The sequence below is a fragment of the Bombina bombina genome, chromosome 3, assembly GCF_027579735.1.
Source record: "Bombina bombina isolate aBomBom1 chromosome 3, aBomBom1.pri, whole genome shotgun sequence".
Taxonomy (NCBI): Eukaryota; Metazoa; Chordata; class Amphibia; order Anura; family Bombinatoridae; genus Bombina; species Bombina bombina.
Window position 1 is genome coordinate 650,240,222 of NC_069501.1, and position 18,535 is coordinate 650,258,756.

Here is an 18,535-nt window from a genome sequence, read left to right on the forward strand (position 1 = left end):
AAAGGACAGTTTTAAATCAGAGCATTGCAGGTTACCATGGCAACACTCTGATTTAAAACTGTCAGAAGTAGGAGACAGGCACAGGCAGATGAAGGAGGGGTGGGCGATTGTGTGCCGGGGGGGCCACGGGGACAAAAAAAAGTTTTAAAAAAATTGTTCTAATGAAGCTGGGGCCAATAGGAGGCAGCCCTCTTCATGCCTCCTAGTGAGGGAGCCAATCAGAGACGGTCATGTTCTCCTGGTGATTGACTGCTGCATCACTGGTAGTTCTGCCCCATGATGTTGGCAAGATGTTATGCTGAATAACTAATAGTAAGTTGCTAACATTTTCGGATTTCCTAGCATGTTAAAAAAACATTTTTAGGAAACCTGAAAATGTTAGCAACTTACTATTAGCTGTTCAGTATAACTTCTTGCCAACATTTCTCATACGTAAGATAAGAAAAAGGACTGAAGCTGAGTTACTTACCATCCTGAAAGTGAAACGATCAATGTCCTCAAGTTCCTCAACAGTAGACCCGGGCAGGGCAGCAGTTGACTTTACCCAACTTCCCGCCAGTACCTCGCTGAGTTGCAGTCTATGCGGCTCCCTTGCGCATGCGCAGGAGTTAATCAGTACCGGTCATATTCTCCTGGTGATGTCAATCACCAGGAGAACATGACCGTCTCTGATTGGCTCCCTCGCTAGGAGGCATGAAGAGGGATGCCTCCTATTGGTCCAAATTGCCTGTGCTGATATATAGACAGCAAACAGGTGGCGCTTCAGCACAGGTAATGCTATGACCAATGTAGCTCTACGGAAGGAAGCGGTCCTGTACCTGCCTCTCCATAGCATTACATGGGGGGAGAAAAAATGGTAATTTATTTTTGACAATTTTTTATTTATTGAAATGTAATTAAACTCTGTCCCCATATGGCTTGGCAAGCACTCATAAGAGAGGGGGGAGAGCGTGCAAAAGAGAGGGGGAGAGAGAGAGCTCAAAAGAGAGGGGGGAGAGAGAGAGCACAAAAGATAAGGGGGAGAGAGAGCACAAAAGAGGGAGAGAGAGATAGCAAAAGAGAGGGGGAGAGAGCACAAAAGAGAGGGGGAGAGAGTGCAAAAGAGAGGGGGGGAGAGAGCGCAAAAGAGAGGGGGAGAGAGAGCAAAAGAGGGGGGAGAGAGAGCAAAAGAGGGGGGAGAGAGAGTAAAAGAGGGGGAGAGAGAGCAAAATAGGGGAGAGAGAGCAAAAGAGGGGGGAGAGCGAGCAAAAGATGGGAGAGAGAGAGCAAAATAGGGGAGAGAGAGAGCAAAAGAGGGCGAGAGAGAGCAAAAGAGGGGGAGCGAGCAGAAGAGGGGGAAGACAGAGAGCGCGAGCAAAAGAGGGGAGAGAGAGCAAAAGAGGGGGGAGAGAGAGAGCGCAAAAGAGAGGGAGAGAGAGAGCTCAAATGAGAGGGGGAGAGAGAGAGAGCTCAAAAGAGAGGGGGGAGAGAGAGAGCGCAAAAGAGGGGGAGAGAGAGCGCAAAAGAGAAGGGGGAGAGAGAGCACAAAAGAGGGAGAGAGAGAGCACAAAAGAGAGGGGGAAAGAGAGGGGGAGAGAGCGCAAAAGAGAGGGGGAGAGAGAGCACAAAAGAGGGAGAGAGAGAGCACAAAAGAGAGGGGGAAAGAGAGGGGGGAGAGAGCGCAAAAGAGAGGGGGGAAAGAGCGCAAAAGAGAGGGGGAGAGAGTGCAAAAGAGAGGGGGAGAGAGAGGGGGAGAGAGAGCAAAAGAGGGGTGAGAGAGAGAGCGCAAAAGAGAGGGAGAGAGAGAGCTCAAATGAGAGGGGGAGAGAGAGAGCTCAAAAGAGAGGGGGGAGAGAGAGAGCGCAAAAGAGGGGGGAGAGAGCGCAAAAGAGAGGGGGAGAGAGCCCAAAAGAGAGGGGGAGAGAGAGGGGGAGAGAGAGCAAAAGAGAGGGGAGAGAGAGAGCAAAAGAGGGGGGAGAGAGAGCACAAAAGAGGAGGGAGAGAGAGAGCTCAAAAGAGAGGGGGGAGAGAGAAAGAGAGAGCGCAAAAGAGAGGGGGGAGAGAGAGGGAGCAAGGCTTGGAACCGCGGTACTTAAAAAATTGGCAATATCCACAACATCGATGACTCTTATTTATCAAGAGTCCGATGCTCATCGATCCGTACTTGGCGCGTGTTGTTTTGACAGACTTTTTAATAAATAAGGGCGTTGTATGTGGATTCGCGGCAGCGATGTCTGGCGAGCGTATTGACTCCAGCAAATGCACCGAGATTGACGCTTTGATAAATTGGCCCTATAGAGTAAAATAGAAGTTGAAGAGAAATTGGTCAGTAATTTTCAAATATCCTTAAATCGCATGCCCCCCATTAGGGACTTCCTTTCCTTCGACACCCCCAGTAGATCGTTACATACCACACTACTCTTTCCACAGATCAGAATGCACCTCTCTCATATATCTTGAGTCTAGACAGTTCATCTTACATCTCTCTGTTTCTCTAACCTCTTTGTTCTCCCCTCGTGCACTTGCTAAATTGCTCTGCACTTTGTCATATATCATTTAAATTATTTGCACAAAAATTGTATTGATTACTATTAAGCAAAGCTGAGCAAAGCATTGAAAGTTGCATTGCTGTTATAAAAGATATTTCAATCTTTGAATTTAAAGGGACATGAAAACCATTTTTTTTTTCTTTCATGATTTAAAAAGTATGCAATTTTTAACAACTATCTAATTTACTTGTATTATCATTTTTCTTTGTTCTCTTGGTATCTTTGGTTGTAAAGATTAGTAGCCGGACCATTTCTGGAATACTATATGGCAGCAGCTTTTCAAGAATGTTATATATTTACAAGAGCACTAGATGGCAGCACTATTTCCTGCCATATAGTGCTCCAGATGCCTACCTAGGTATCTCTTCAACAAAGAATATCATGGGAACAAAGCAAATTTGATAATATAAGTAAATTGGATTTTTTTTTATTTTGGGTTTCATTTCCCTTAAATATACACATTTCTAATTATTTTATAATTATATATATATATTCAGATATGCTAATGTAGGTATTTTTCTTCATACATTTTAAGGTTGGTCCATTGAATGTCTGCAAGACTGGAGCTCATTTATAAATCTGGCCATACCAAGCATGTTAATGGTGTGCATTGAATGGTGGGCCTATGAGATTGGCAGTTTCCTTACAGGTGTGGTACAAATAACTTTTGTGTGATTATATCTAGCAATTTAATCCCAATAATCAACATTTTTTATTATTATAAAAAACAAGTCACAAACATTTTTTGATTTTTTTTAAACTTAACTATTACTATTAAATCAGATTTGTGTGTGTGTTACTGGCTTGAAAGTGGTTAAAGCAATACTCTACATGTGCATTACTACCACAAAGAGTTTAAACACACATGCAATATAAAGGGACATTAAAGTCAAAATGTAAGTTTCATGATTCAGATAAAGCATGCAATGTAAAAAAATTCCAATAAACTTCCATTATCAAAGCATGCACATTCTTTTTATTTGCACATTTTTTAAGGCTCCTGCTCATTCTGAGCATGTGCAAAAGTGCTGTCATATGATACAGGGAGAGGGAAAATTGGATAAACTTTTAAATTTACCATAAAATATTCTACTGTTCATTTCAAATTTAAAGTAAGTGGTATTGTATTGTCATTTTATTGTGCATTATTCAATTCTTCTATATTTAGTGGTCCTTTTAAATATCAAATGCACATTTGTTCTATGTGGTTGGGCAAGGCTTAAAGTGGGCTATGGGTGGGCATAGGCAAGGCCTCGGGCAAGGTGTTTGTTTTTGGGAAGCATAAAATATACCCAAGCCCCTGATATATTTACAGCCTACCGTTAATATTGACCTTAATGCATTCACAAACAAGATTATTGTCTCATTTTGCTGCAGGTCTAATTAGTGTTGTAGAACTTGGTGCCCAATCTGTGATTTACCAGGTGGTGACAGTTGCATATATGGTAAGTGCTTCAAATGTGTAATATCCAATTAAACATTATGACTAATTATCTACAAACTATGTCTGCTATTAAACACCAAGCAAAACATGGATTTTTTTTATAACTCAGTCATACCATTTTAAAGACTTGTATCTAATATCTTATGCTTCCTAAACTATCTCTGTCACCTTATTGGTGGTGGATTAAAATCTCCCTGAACTGATCAGGGGCGCGATCCAATATAGATCGTAGTTTGCGGCGCAAGCGAGGGAACCCCTGCCGCCCGTAGTTTCAGCTCGCAACTCGAGCTATCCCATATACGGCGCCGTCAGAGGCTAAAGTGCCGTAAGTCGGATAAACCAGCGATGTCCAGAAATCTGCGTAAGTACAAATTTCTGGAGTCGCCAGTGACTTACGGCACTTTAGAAACTGCTGGCGCCTACAAAACCTGACTAAATTATAAAATCTCCCGTACTGTCTAACACACCACCCAAACATAGCCCGACACATCTAACCCTCTATCCGCTATCCCCCCTCACTATCCTAACAATAAAAAATGTATTAACCCCTAAACCGCCGCTCCCAGACCCCGCCGCCACTTACATTAAAAGTATAACCCCCTAATGTGATCCCCCTACACCGTCGCCAGTTACATTACATACCCCCTAATGTGAGCCCCTTACACCGCCGCCATCTATATTACCTACCCCCTATTGTGAGCCCCTTACACCGCCGCCATCTATATTACCTACCCCCTAATGTGAGCCCCTTACACCACAGCCATCTACATTACCTACCCCCTAATGTGAGCCAATTACACCGCCGCCATCTACATTACCTACCCCCTAATGTGAGCCCCTTACACCGCCGCCATCTACATTACCTACCCCCTAATTTAATCCCCCTACACCGCCGCCAGCTATATTAATTACATTAACCCCTAATTTAATCCCCCTACCCCGCCGCCAGCTATATTAATTACATTAACCCCTAATTTAATCCCCCTATACCGCCGCCAGCTATATTAAATACATTAACCCCTAAACTAATCCCCCTACACCGCCGCCAGCTATATTAACTATATTAACCCTAATTATATTAGGGTTAATATAGTTAATATAGTTATTATATTATATATACATATTAACTATATTAACCCTAATTATATTAGGGTTAATATAGTTAATATCGTTATTATATTATATATATATTAAGTATAATAACCCTATCTAACTCTAACATCCCTAACTAAATTCTTATTAAAATAAATCTAATTAATATTAATATTATTAATTAAAATATTCCTATTTAAATCTAAATACTTACCTATAAAATAAATCCTAAGATAGCTACAATATAATTAATAATTAAATTGTAGCTATTTTAGGGTTTATATTTATTTTACAGGTAACTTGGTATTTATTTTAACTAGGTACAATAGCTATTAAATAGTTAATAACTATTTAATAGCTACCTAGTTAAAATAATTACCAATTTACCTGTAAAATAAATCCTAACCTAAGTTACAAATACACCTACACTATCAATAAATTAAATAAACTACAAATATCTAAACTAAAATACAATAAAATAAACTAAACTAAATTACAAAAAATAAAAAAAGATTACAAGATTTTTATGCTAATTACACCTATTCTAAGCCCCCTAATAAAATAATAAAGCCCCCCAAAATAAAAAAAAATCCCTACCCTATTCTAAATTAAAAAAGTTAACAGCTCTATTACCTTGCCAGCCCTTAAAAGGACCTTTTGCGGGGCATGCCCCAAAGAAATCAGCTCTTTTGCCTGTAAAAAAACACACAATACCACCCCCCAACATTACAACCCACCACCCACATACCCCTACTCTAACCCAAACCCCCCTTAAATAAACCTAACACTACCCCCCTGAAGATCTCCCTACCTTGTCTTCACCCAGCTGGGCAGAACTCTTCATCCGATCCGGGCGATGTCTTCAATCAAGCGGCAGAGAAGAAGTCTTCCATCCGGTGATGTCTTCATCCAAGCGGCAAAGAAGAAGTCTTCCATCCGGCGATGTCTTCAATCAAGCGGCAGAGAACAGGTCCTCCATTGGGGCGAAGTTTTCTTCCAAGCGGCATCTTCAATCTTCTTTCTTCGCTCCTCCGACGCGGAACATCCATCCGGCACGACGGCTTCCCGACGAATGAGGTTCCTTTAAATTACATCATCCAAGATGGCATCCGTCGAATTCCGATTGGCTGATAGGATTCTATCAGCCAATCGGAATTAAGGTAGAAAAATCTAATTGGCTGATTGAATCAGCCAATCAGATTCAAGTTCAATCTGATTGGCTGATTGGTTCAGGGGTAGTGTTAGGTTTATTTAAGCGGGGTTTAGGTTAGAGTAGGGGTATGTGGGTGGTGGGTTGTAATGTTGGGGGGTGGTATTGTGTTTTTTTTTTACAGGCAAAAGAGCTGATTTCTTTGGGGCATGCCCCGCAAAAGGCCCTTTTAAGGGCTGGTAAGGTAATAGAGCTGTTAACTTTTTTAATTTAGAATAGGGTAGGGAATTTTTTTTATTTTGGGGGGCTTTATTATTTTATTAGGGGGCTTAGAATAGGTGTAATTAGCTTAAAAAATCTTGTAATCTTTTTTTATTTTTTGTAATTTAGTGTTTGTTTTTGTAATTTAGTTTAGTTTATTTTATTGTATTTTAGTTTAGATATTTGTAGTTTATTTAATTTATTGATAGTGTAGGTGTATTTGTAACTTAGGTTAGGATTTATTTTACAGGTAAATTGGTAATTATTTTAACTAGGTAGCTATTAAATAGTTATTAACTATTTAATAGCTATTGTACCTAGTTAAAATAAATACCAAGTTACCTGTAAAATAAATATAAACCCTAAAATAGCTACAATGTAATTATTAATTATATTGTAGCTATCTTAGGGTTTACTTTATAGATAAGTATTTAGATTTAAATATGAATATTTTAATTAATAATATTAATAATAATTAGATTTATTTTAATAAGAATTTAGTTAGGGATGTTAGAGTTAGATAGGGTTATTATACTTAATATATATATAATATAATAACGATATTAACTATATTAACCCTAATATAATTAGGGTTAATATAGTTAATATGTATAATATAATAACTATATTAACTATATTAACCCTAATATAATTAGGGTTAATATAGTTAATATAGCTGGCGGCGGTATAGGGGGATTAGATTGGGGTTAATGTATTTAATATAGCTGGCGGCGGTATAGGGGGATTAGATTAGGGGTTAATTAATTTAATATAGCTGGCGGCGGTATAGGGGGATTAAGTTAGGGGTTAATGTAATTAATATAGCTGGCGGCAGTATAGGAGGATTATATTAGGGGTTAATGTAATTAATATAGCTGGCGGCGGGGTAGGGGGATTAAATTAGGGGTTAATAATTTTAATATAGCTGGCGGCGGGGTAGGAGCTCACATTAGGGGGTAGGTAATATAGATGGTGGCGGTGTAAGGGGCTCACATTAGGGGGTAGGTAATGTAGATGGCGGCGGTGTAAGGGGCTCACATTAGGGGGTAGGTAATGTAGATGGCGGCAGTGTAAGGGGCTCACATTAGGGGGTTATACTTTTAATGTAGGTGGCGGCGGGGTCCGGGAGCGGCGGTTTAGGGGTTAAATACTTTATTAGGGATTGCGGTGGGGGATCGCGGTTGACAGGTAGATAGACATTGCGCATTTGTTAGGTGTTAGGTTTTATTTAGCAGATCGCGGTTGACAGGTAGATAGACATTGCGCATGCGTTAGGTGTTAGGTTTAATTTGGCAGGTAGTTTAGGGAGTTACGGGGCTCCAATAGACAGGGTAAGGCTTACTACGGCTGCATTTTGTGGCAAGGTGAAAATGGAGTAAGATTTCTCCATTTTTGCCACGTAAGTCCTTACGCTGTATATTGGATACCAAACTGCGCAGGTTTGGTATACCTGCCTATGGGCCAAAAAACTACGGCCGAAGGCAGAAATATACGAGTGTAACTTCTAGGTTACGCCGTATATAGGATACCAAACTCGCACAAAATTCGGCGTCGCCGGCTTTCGCGGACGACGCTGCATATCGGATAGAGGCCCTGATGAGGGTGATTGACAAGCCCTGCTCTTGTGCAAGAGTAGAAGGGTGATGTTACACGAGCGTCCCATTAGTGTAATGATAAATACAATGATTCCGCTGCTGTTAAAGGCATATGAAATCCAAAAAAATTATTTTGTGATTCAGACAGAGTATACATTTTTTTAAAAGTTTCCTGTTTGCTTCTATTATCAAATTTGCTTATTTTACATGGTATTCTTTGTTAAAGACATATCTAGGTATGGTAAGTGTCTGGAGCACTATATGGCATGAAATAGTGCTGCCATTTAGTGCTCTTGCAAATAGAAAACGTTCTTGCAAAACTGCAGCCATATAGTGCTACAGGCAGGTGCATGCTCCTGAGAATACGTCCCTGTTTTTCAACAAAAGGTACCAGGAGACCAAAGACAATTTGATAATAGAAGTAAATTAGAAAATTGTTTAAAATGTCATGCGCTATCTAAATGAGGAAAGAAATGTTTTAAGTTTCATGTCCCTTTAAGTTTTGAGAAATGGCAAATACTACTGTTGAGTATTTCACGTGAGAATAGTGTATCCAGGCGCCAACAAATGGAGGCTAAGGTTAAAGTTTATCAATATTTAATCAAGACAATTCTTCTCTTGTATACAGTTAGTAGTTAAAAACTTGTTAAGACAATTTAAAACAATAATATGGTGATTAAAATCTATCAGAGACGCATGGATCCACGCTAAAAGAATTAAATTAAAAACAATAATCTATAATCTTAAACTTTAAGCAGGGTATGGATATACAATATTCAACAATATGTGTTTTAAACAATTTGGTGTGATGATGTGTGTGAGCATCTGCTCTACGCTGTGGTTGTGATACAAAGTCAAATAGTGAACATTGTGTCTTAAAAGACAATAACAAAAAATCAATCCTGTGAAAAAGACACTCAGCAAACAGTCCTGTGAGCAAAAAATAATAGTAGTAAATAGACAGTCCTGTGAACAAAAAAAATAATAATATTCCTGTGAAAAAATAAAAATATTCCTGTGAAAAAATAAAAATGGAAGTCAATTCAGTTGAAAACAAAAACTCGCTCCTGTGCGAGAGAAATCACTTCTGTGTGGCAAATATCCAGAAAAAACATGATGTGTGTATCAAGTTAAAAAGTTGAAAAAACGTTGCAAGAAATAAAATGATAAAAAACAGTGCTCTGTGGAGACTGAGCTCCAAGCTGAAGGTAAAACAATTTGCTAGAAGTAACAAACAAATATGCCAATCGATAAAAACCTGTGGGGAAAAAAAATAGATACAATGTGTAGATAATTTTTCAATCGTACCCTCCTAGTGGAATATAGCTTACCAGGTCTACGCGTTTCGGCCTTGTCTAGGCCTTTATCAAGACTCTTGATAAAGGCCTAGACAAGGCCGAAACGCGTAGACCTGGTAAGCTATATTCCACTAGGAGGGTACGATTGAAAAATTATCTACACATTGTATCTATTTTTTTCCCCACAGGTTTTTATCGATTGGCATATTTGTTTGTTACTTCTAGCAAATTGTTTTACCTTCAGCTTGGAGCTCAGTCTCCACAGAGCACTGTTTTTTATCATTTTATTTCTTGCAACGTTTTTTCAACTTTTTAACTTGATACACACATCACGTTTTTTCTGGATATTTGCCACACAGAAGTGATTTCTCTCGCACAGGAGCGAGTTTTTGTTTTCAACTGAATTGACTTCCATTTTTATTTTTTCACAGGAATATTTTTATTTTTTCACAGGAATATTTTTATTTTTTCACAGGAATATTTTTATTTTTTCACAGGAATATTATTATTTTTTTTGTTCACAGGACTGTCTATTTACTACTATTATTTTTTGCTCACAGGACTGTTTGCTGAGTGTCTTTTTCACAGGATTGATTTTTTGTTATTGTCTTTTAAGACACAATGTTCACTATTTGACTTTGTATCACAACCACAGCGTAGAGCAGATGCTCACACACATCATCACACCAAATTGTTTAAAACACATATTGTTGAATATTGTATATCCATACCCTGCTTAAAGTTTAAGATTATAGATTATTGTTTTTAATTTAATTCTTTTAGCGTGGATCCATGCGTCTCTGATAGATTTTAATCACCATATTATTGTTTTAAATTGTCTTAACAAGTTTTTAACTACTAACTGTATACAAGAGAAGAATTGTCTTGAATAGATATTGATAAACTTTAACCTTAGCCTCCATTTGTTGGCGCCTGGATACACTATTCTCACTTGATTATATCTAGGTGGCAGCTAGGTACCACCATCATCCGGGCACACAAGGTATAGTTGGCGCTGAGATATACGTACACTCATCTGTTGAGTATTTCACATCACCATATTACATTTTTTAATTGTCAGTTTGTAGCATTTGTTCATTCACAAGGAACTCAATGGCTAAGTAGTGAAAAATAGACATTTGGGCCCAGCACTCTGGATTAAACCCAAGGATAATCTAGAAGAGCAGTCAAGTTCAGGCTCAGGGGGATATCACTCGGGCTAAGTTCAGGAGACTAGTCAAGTTCAGGCTCAGGGGGATATCACTCGGGTTAAGTTCAGGAGACTAGTCAAGTTAAGGCTCAGGGGGATATCACTCGGGCTAAGTTCAGGAGACTAGTCAAGTTAAGGCTCAGGGGGATATCACTCGGGCTAAGTTCAGGAGACTAGTCAAGTTCAGGCTCAGGGGGATATCACTCAGGCTAAGTTCAGGAGACTAGTCAAGTTAAGGCTCAGGGGGATATCACTCGGGTTAAGTTCAGGAGACTAGTCAATTTAAGGCTCAGGGGGATATCACTCGGGCTAAGTTCAGGAGACTAGTCAAGTTAAGGCTCAGGGGGATATCACTCGGGCTAAGTTCAGGAGACTAGTCAAGTTCAGGCTCAGGGGGATATCACTCGGGCTAAGTTCAGGAGACTAGTCAAGTTCAGGCTCAGGGGGATATCACTCGGGCTAAGTTCAGGAGACTAGTCAAGTTCAGGCTCAGGGGGATATCACTCGGGCTAAGTTCAGGAGACTAGTCAAGTTCAGGCTCAGGGGGATATCACTCGGGCTAAGTTCAGGAGACTAGTCAAGTTCAGGCTCAGGGGGATATCACTCGGGCTAAGTTCAGGAGACTAGTCAAGTTCAGGCTCAGGTCAATTTCACTCAGTGTAAGGTATTACACAAGATAATCTATAAGAGTAGTCAAATTCAGACTCAGGAGGATATTGCTCGGACTAAGCCCAGGAGGGTAGTCAAGTTCAAGCTCAGATAAGTATCACTCCGACTAAGGCTGTACAGAGGATAATGCAAATCTAATTACGCTGTTTTCAGTGCACGGTACCTTTAAAATTGCTGTTAATGTCATATGCATAGGGTTTCCTTTCAGAGTAATTAGTGTTTTAAGTATTTTGAGAAAAGCTTGCCACCTTTCAATTTGCGAGAAATATGTTGGGCGGAAATGTTTAGATAATTACGCTTGGATTTGTGAGAAAATTTCATACACACCCATGGAATGTCCATGTTCAGCCCATTTAACGATAAAAATGTATTTATAAGTATGAATTTCTATGTGTTTTTTACACATCCAATAAACACATAGAAATTTTTTGTGTACTAAAATTATGATTTATGATGTGCATATTTAATATGATTTATTCTTGTGTAATTTACATACAAATTTTACATTTTTTATTAAATTTAATTAATTTAATGAACAATTTTGATTTTTGATTCACCTTAACAAAACAATTTTTTTCTCAAATTTTTTTGTGTGAATCGTTCAATTATTAGTTTTGTATGATTTTTAAAATTACAATTTTCATTGTGCACTTGTAATGTAAACATCACCTTCCCATATGAAAATGCAGTATATGACCCTTAGCGAAACACCATGTTTTTTGGGGTAAAAACTAAATTTATGTAAGAACTTACCTGATAAATTAATTTCTTTCATATTGGCAAGAGTCCATGAGCTACTGACGTATGGGATATACAATCCTACCAGGAGGGGCAAAGTTTCCCAAACCTCAAAATGCCTATAAATACACCCCTCACCACACCCACAATTCAGTTTAACGAATAGCCAAGAAGTGGGGTGATAAAGAAAGGAGTAATAAAGCATCAACAAAGGAATTTGGAAATAATTGTGCTTTATACAAAAAAATCATAACCACCATAAAAAAGGGTGGGCCTCATGGACTCTTGCCAATATGAAAGAAATTAATTTATCAGGTAAGTTCTTACATAAATGCCTAGAGAATTTATGAGAAGAACACCATGAAATGTAAGTCTGCCAAACTCAATAATAAATCTTTCTAGAAACAGATTTACGAGCCTGCAACATAATATTAATCACTGAGTCAGAGAAACCTCTATGACTAAGCACTAAGTGTTCCATTTCAATACCTTCAAATTTAATGATTTGAGATCCTGATGGAAAAACGGACTTTGAGATAGACGGTCCGGCCTAAATGGAAGTGGCCAAGGATGGCAACTGGACATCCGAACAAGATCCGCATAGCAAAACCTGTGAGGCCATGCTAGAGCCACCAGCAGCACAAATGATTGCTCCATGATGATTTTGGAGATCACTCTTGGAAGAAGAACTAGAGGCGTGAAAATATAAGCAGGTTGATAACACCAAGGAAGTGTTAACGCATCTACTGCTTCCGCCTGAGGATCCCTGGATCTGGACAGGTACCTGGGAAGTTTTTTGTTTAGATGAGATGCCATCAGATCTATTTCTGGAAGCCCCCACATTAGAACATTTTGATAAAACACATCTGGGTGGAGAGACCATTCTCCCGGATGTAAAGTCTGACGACTGAGGTAATCCGCTTCCCAATTGTCTATACCTGGGATATGAACTGCAGAAATTAGACAGGAGCTGGATTCCGCCCAAACAATTATCCGGGATACTTCTTTCATAGCCTGGGGACTGTGAGTCCCACCCTGATGATTGACATATGTAACAGTTGTGATATTGTCTGTCTGAAAGCAAATGAATGGTTCTCTCTTCAACAGAGGCCAAAACTGAAGAGCCATGAGAATCCACCGGAGTTCCAAAATATTTATTGGAAATCTCACCTCTTGAAATTTTCAAAACCCTTGTTCTGTCAGAGATCCCCAAACAGCTCCCCAACCTGAAAGACTCGCATCTGTTGTGATCACAGTCCAGGTGGGACGAACAAAAGAGGCCCCTAGAATTATACAATGGTGATCTAACCACCAAGTCAGAGAAAGTCAAATATTGGGATTTAAGCATATTAATTGTGATATCATTGTATAATCCCTACACCAATGGTTCAGCATACAAAGCTGGAGAGGTCTCATATGAAAACGAGCAAAGGGGATCGCGTCCGATGCTGCAGTCATGAGACCTAAAACTTCCATGCACATAGCTACTGAAGGGAATGACTGAGAATAAAGGTTCCGACAGGCTGCAACCAATTTCAAACATCTCTTGTCTGTTAGAGACAAAGTCATGGACACTGAATCTATCTGGAAACCCAAAAAAGTTACCTTTGTCTGAGGAATCAAAGATCTTTTTTGGTAAATTGATCCTCCAACCATGTCTTGAAGAAACAACAGTAGTTGATTCATGTGAGATTCTGCAGAACGTAAAGACTGAGCAAGTACCAAGATATCGTCAAAATAAGGAAACACCGCAACACCCCGCTCTCTGATTATAGAGAGTAGGACACCGAGAACCTTTGAAAAGATTCTTAGAGCTGTTGCTAGGCCAAAAGGAAGAGCAACAAATTGGTAATGCTTATCTAGAAAAGAGAATTTCAGGATAGCGATCTGGATGAATCGGAATATGAAGATATGCATCCTGTAAGTCTATTGTGGACATATACTGCCCTTGCTGAACAAAAGGCAGAATAGACCTTATAGTCACCATTTTGAAAGTTGGTACTCTTACATATCGAATCAAAATTTTTAGATCCAAAACTGATCTGAATTAATTTTCTTTCTTTGGGACAATGTATAGATTTGAATAAAACCCCAGACCCTGTTCCTGAAAACGGAACTGGCATGATTACCCCAGATAACTCCAGGTCTGAAACACCCTTCAGGAAAGCCTGAGCCTTTACTGGGTTTGCTGGAATGCGTGAGAGAAAAAATCTTCTCACAGGCGGTCTTACTCTGAATCCTATTCTGTACCCCTGAGAGATAATATTCTGAATCCAATGATTTTGGACCGAATTGAACCAAACATCTTTGAAAAATCTTAATCTGCCCCCTACCAGCTGAGCTGGAATAAGGGCCACACCTTCATGCAGACTTGGGGGCTGGCTTTGATCTCTTAAAAGGCTTGGATTTATTCAAATTTGAAAAAATCTTCCAATTGGAAACATATTCCTTGGGGGAAGAATTAGGTGTCTGTTCCTTATTTAGGAACGAAAACGGTTAGAAGCTTTAGATTTACCCTTAGATCTTTTATCCTGAGGCAAAACAACTCCCTTCCCCCTAGTGACAGTTGAAATTATTGAATCCAACTGTGAACCAAATCATTTATTACCTTGGAAAGAAAGAGATAGCAATCTGGACATATCAGCATTCCAAGATTTAAGCCACAAAGCTCTTCTAGCTAAAATAGCTAAATACATAGATTTAACATCAATTTTGATGATATGAAAAAATGGCATCACAAATGAAATTATTAGCATGTTGAATCAAGGTAACAATGCTAGACAAATCATGATCCGATACTACTTGTGCTTAAGTATCCAACCAAAAAGTTGAAGCAGCTGCAACATCAGCCAAAGATATTGCAGGTCTAAGAAGAAGACCTGAATATAAATAAGTTTTCCATAGATAAGATTCAAGTTTCCTATCTAAAGGATCTTTAAAAGAAGTACTATCTTCTGTAGGAATAGTAGTACGTTTAGCAAGAGTAGAGATAGCCCCATCAACTTTGGGGATCTTTTCCCAAAACTCCAATCTAACTGCTGATCGGAACAGCCAATAGAATGCGAGGTCAATCCGATTGGCTGATTGGATCAGCCAATCGGATTGAACTTCAATCTGATTGGCTGATTGCATCAGCCAATCAGATTTTTCCTACCTTAATTCCAATTGGCTGATATCCTATCAGCCAATCAGAATTCGAGGGATGCCATCTTGGATGACGTCATTTAAAGGAACCTTCATTCGCTGTTAGGACATCAGAAGAAGAGGATGGCTCCGCGTCGGCTGGATTCAAGATGGCTCCGCTCTGGTTGATTGAAGATTGAAGATGCCGCTTGGATGAAGACATCTGCCGCTTGGAGGACCTTTTCTGCCCTGATCGGATGAAGACTTCTGCATCTCCGGATAGCCATCTGTGCCCGGCTGGGTGAACACGGCTCAAGGTAGGGTGATCTTCAATGGGGTAGTGTTAGGTTTTTTTAAGGGGGGATCGGGTGGGTTTTAGAGTAGGGGTATGTGGGTGGTGGGTTGTAATGTTGGGGGGGTATTGTATTCTTATTTACAGTTAAAAGAGCTGATTACTTTGGGGCAATGCCCTGCAAAAAGCCCTTTTAAGGGCTGGCAAAAGAGTTGATTACTTTGTAATTTAGGATAGGGTAGGGCATTTTATTATTTTGGGGGGCTTTTTTTATTTTATTAGGGGGCTTAGATTAGGTGTAATTAGTTTAAACTTATTGTAATTTTTTTATTTTCTGTAATTTAGTGTTTGTTTTTTATTATAGTTCATTTAATTGTATTTTAGTTTACATAATTGTAGGTAATTTATTTAATTAGTTTAATGATAGTGTAGTGTTAGGTGTATTTATAACTTAGGTTAAGATTTATTTTACAGGTAATTTTGTAATTATTTTAACTAGGTAGCTATTAAATAGTTAGTAAATATTTAATAGCTATTGTACCTAGTTAAAATAAATACAAAGTTGCCTGTAAAATAAATATAAATCCTAAAATAGCTACAATGTAACTATTGGTTATATTGTAGCTATGGTAGGGTTTATTTTATAGGTAAGTATTTAGTTTTAAATAGGATTAATTTATTTAATTATAGTAAATTTAGTTTGTTTAATTTAAATTATATTTAATTTAGGGGTTTATTTAGGGGTTAATAAAATTTATTATAGTGTTTGCGAGGCGGGAGTGCGGCGGTTTAGGGGTTAATACATTTATTATAGTGGCAGCGAGGTCCGGTCGGCAGATTAGGGGTTAATAAGTGTAGGCAGGTGGTGGCGACATTGGGTGGGGGCAGATTAGGGGGTAATAAATATAATATAGGTGTCGGCGATTTTAGGGATAGCAGATTAGGGGTTCATAGCTATAATATAGGTGGCGGCGGTGTCCGGAGCGGCAGATTAGGGGTTAATAATATAATGCAGGTGTCAGCGATAGCGGGGGTGGCAGATTAGGGGTTAATAAGTGTAAGGTTAAGGGTGTTTAGACTCGGGGTTCATGTTATGGTGTTAGGTCTAGACTTAGAAAGTGTTTCCCCATAGGAAACAATGGGGCTGCGTTAGGAGCTGAACGCTGCTTTTTTCCAGGTGTTGGTTTTTTTTGCAGCCAGCTCAGCCCCATTGTTTCCTAGGGGGAAATCGTGCACGAGCACGTTTTTCCAGCTTACCGCTACTGTAAACCCTGGTGAGGGTTGAAGTGGAGCTAAATTATGCTCAACGCTCTCTTTTCTGAGGCTAACGCAGCCATTCAGACAACTCGTAATACCAGCATTGTCTTAAGGGTGCACTGGAAAAAAAAGGCTCGTTAGCACCGCGGGTCTTTACAGACAAAACTCTAAATCTAGGCGTATGTTTCTCTATCTTTCACTAATTCGTTGACTTACATCAGTATAAAAGGGTGAATGTAGGATGCAAAGAACCGTGAATCATGCTAAATATATATAAACATTTGCTGTATTTCACCTTTTATAGATTCCCTTTGGTATAAGCATGGCTGTGAGTGTTCGAGTGGGCAACGCATTGGGTGCTGGGGATATTGAGCAGGCAAAGAGTGCAATGAAAGTTGCTTTCATTATTACAGGTATAAACTTTCTGCCTCTGTATCTAAAGTAAGTGTCATTTCTTTTAATTATATTTTATATTTGTGCAAACATCTATTTAACAAAACATTTATTTTAGATTTATGGATTTGTTTTAACTTGCAGTTGTTTTCTTTACTGTGGACACAATCCTATTGGCTGCCTTCAAGGATGTTTTTTCATACATATTTACAAATGATAGGTATGTGTGTCATGTATTGATACAAAATTAGAATATAAGATCAATTAATATGTTCCTTTCTTAAAAAAATTGTTTTTTATACAATATAAACATCAAATAATATAAACATATAATTAAACTGCTAATGAAAAGAATTCTAAGCTGCTTTTTCTCCCAGAGAATAAAACATTTAAATACCCTCTATGCTACTGTGGTGTCTGTTCCCAGTCCATTGCAATATGTTTTTTATGTTATTAAAAAAGGAAATTCAACTCAAAATGTTCCTTTCATGATTCAGATACAATTTTAAATTTTTTTTTTTACTTTACTACTATCAAAGTTTTTGTTCTCTTGGTATCTTTTGTTGAAAAGCAGGGATACAAGCTCATGATCGTGCATATGTCTGCATCACTATATGGCAGCAGTTTTACAAGAATGCTATCCATATGCAAGAGCACTAAACTGTCATAAAGTGCTCTAGACACACTAGGTATCTCTTCAACAACAAACAATCTGGAAATTAAGCAAATTTGATAATAGAAGTAAATTGGAATCTTTTTGAAAATTGTGGGCTAGATTACAAGTGGAGCGCTAAATATCGCTTGTGTGCAAGCGATAATAGTGCTCCACTTTGTTATACCAGCGCACGATAATGTGCGCTGGTATTACAAGTAATTCTCAATGTGTACACAAGCTCGAGTTCGCATTGCTTGGAAGCATTGTGCTCAGAAGAGTGCATTTTCATAGGCATAGGCACTTTCATAGGCATAGGCATAGAGACTGCATCAGAACTGCACGCAGTGAAGGGGGTAAGTAGTGCAGCGATGGGCAGCATTTTTAAATATACATATAGATATTTATGTGTTAATATGTATATACACATATTAACACATAAATAAATACATATATATATCCATATTCCATATGCATATGTATTTACAATGCAGTCTATGGGAACACACATTTCCCATAGACCGCAATGTAAAGGTACTTTTCTGTGCCATTTTTTTTTTTTCTAACACCCCACGCCACCAACTTTAAAGCCCCATTTTGTATTTTAAAAAAATTTTACTTTTTTTTTTAAATAAAAAACTATAATGCCTTCTATTTTGAGGGCATGTGGGACACTTTTAGAAAATTAACTAGATATCTAATCTCTGGTTAATTTTCTGAGTGCTAAATGCTATCGTGAGCTCGGGTAGCAATAACCAGCTACTTGTAATGGCTGGTTAATTATTGCACGCCCGCAAACGGGCACATTTTTCATTTGCGGGTGCACAATAATT

At 38.5% G+C, this 18,535-nt stretch overlaps 1 protein-coding gene across 1 annotated transcript in view; it reads left to right on the plus strand.

Moving 5' to 3' along the window:
* LOC128652467 (multidrug and toxin extrusion protein 1-like) overlaps window positions 1-18,535 on the plus strand; it is a 150,653-nt gene that overhangs the window by 84,294 nt on the left and 47,824 nt on the right. Inside the window, exons 9-12 of the mRNA XM_053705405.1 lie at window positions 3,064-3,177; window positions 3,906-3,973; window positions 16,962-17,070; window positions 17,195-17,270. Coding sequence (XP_053561380.1) covers window positions 3,064-3,177; window positions 3,906-3,973; window positions 16,962-17,070; window positions 17,195-17,270 — 367 coding nt within the window. The remainder of the gene's footprint in view (window positions 1-3,063; window positions 3,178-3,905; window positions 3,974-16,961; window positions 17,071-17,194; window positions 17,271-18,535) is intronic.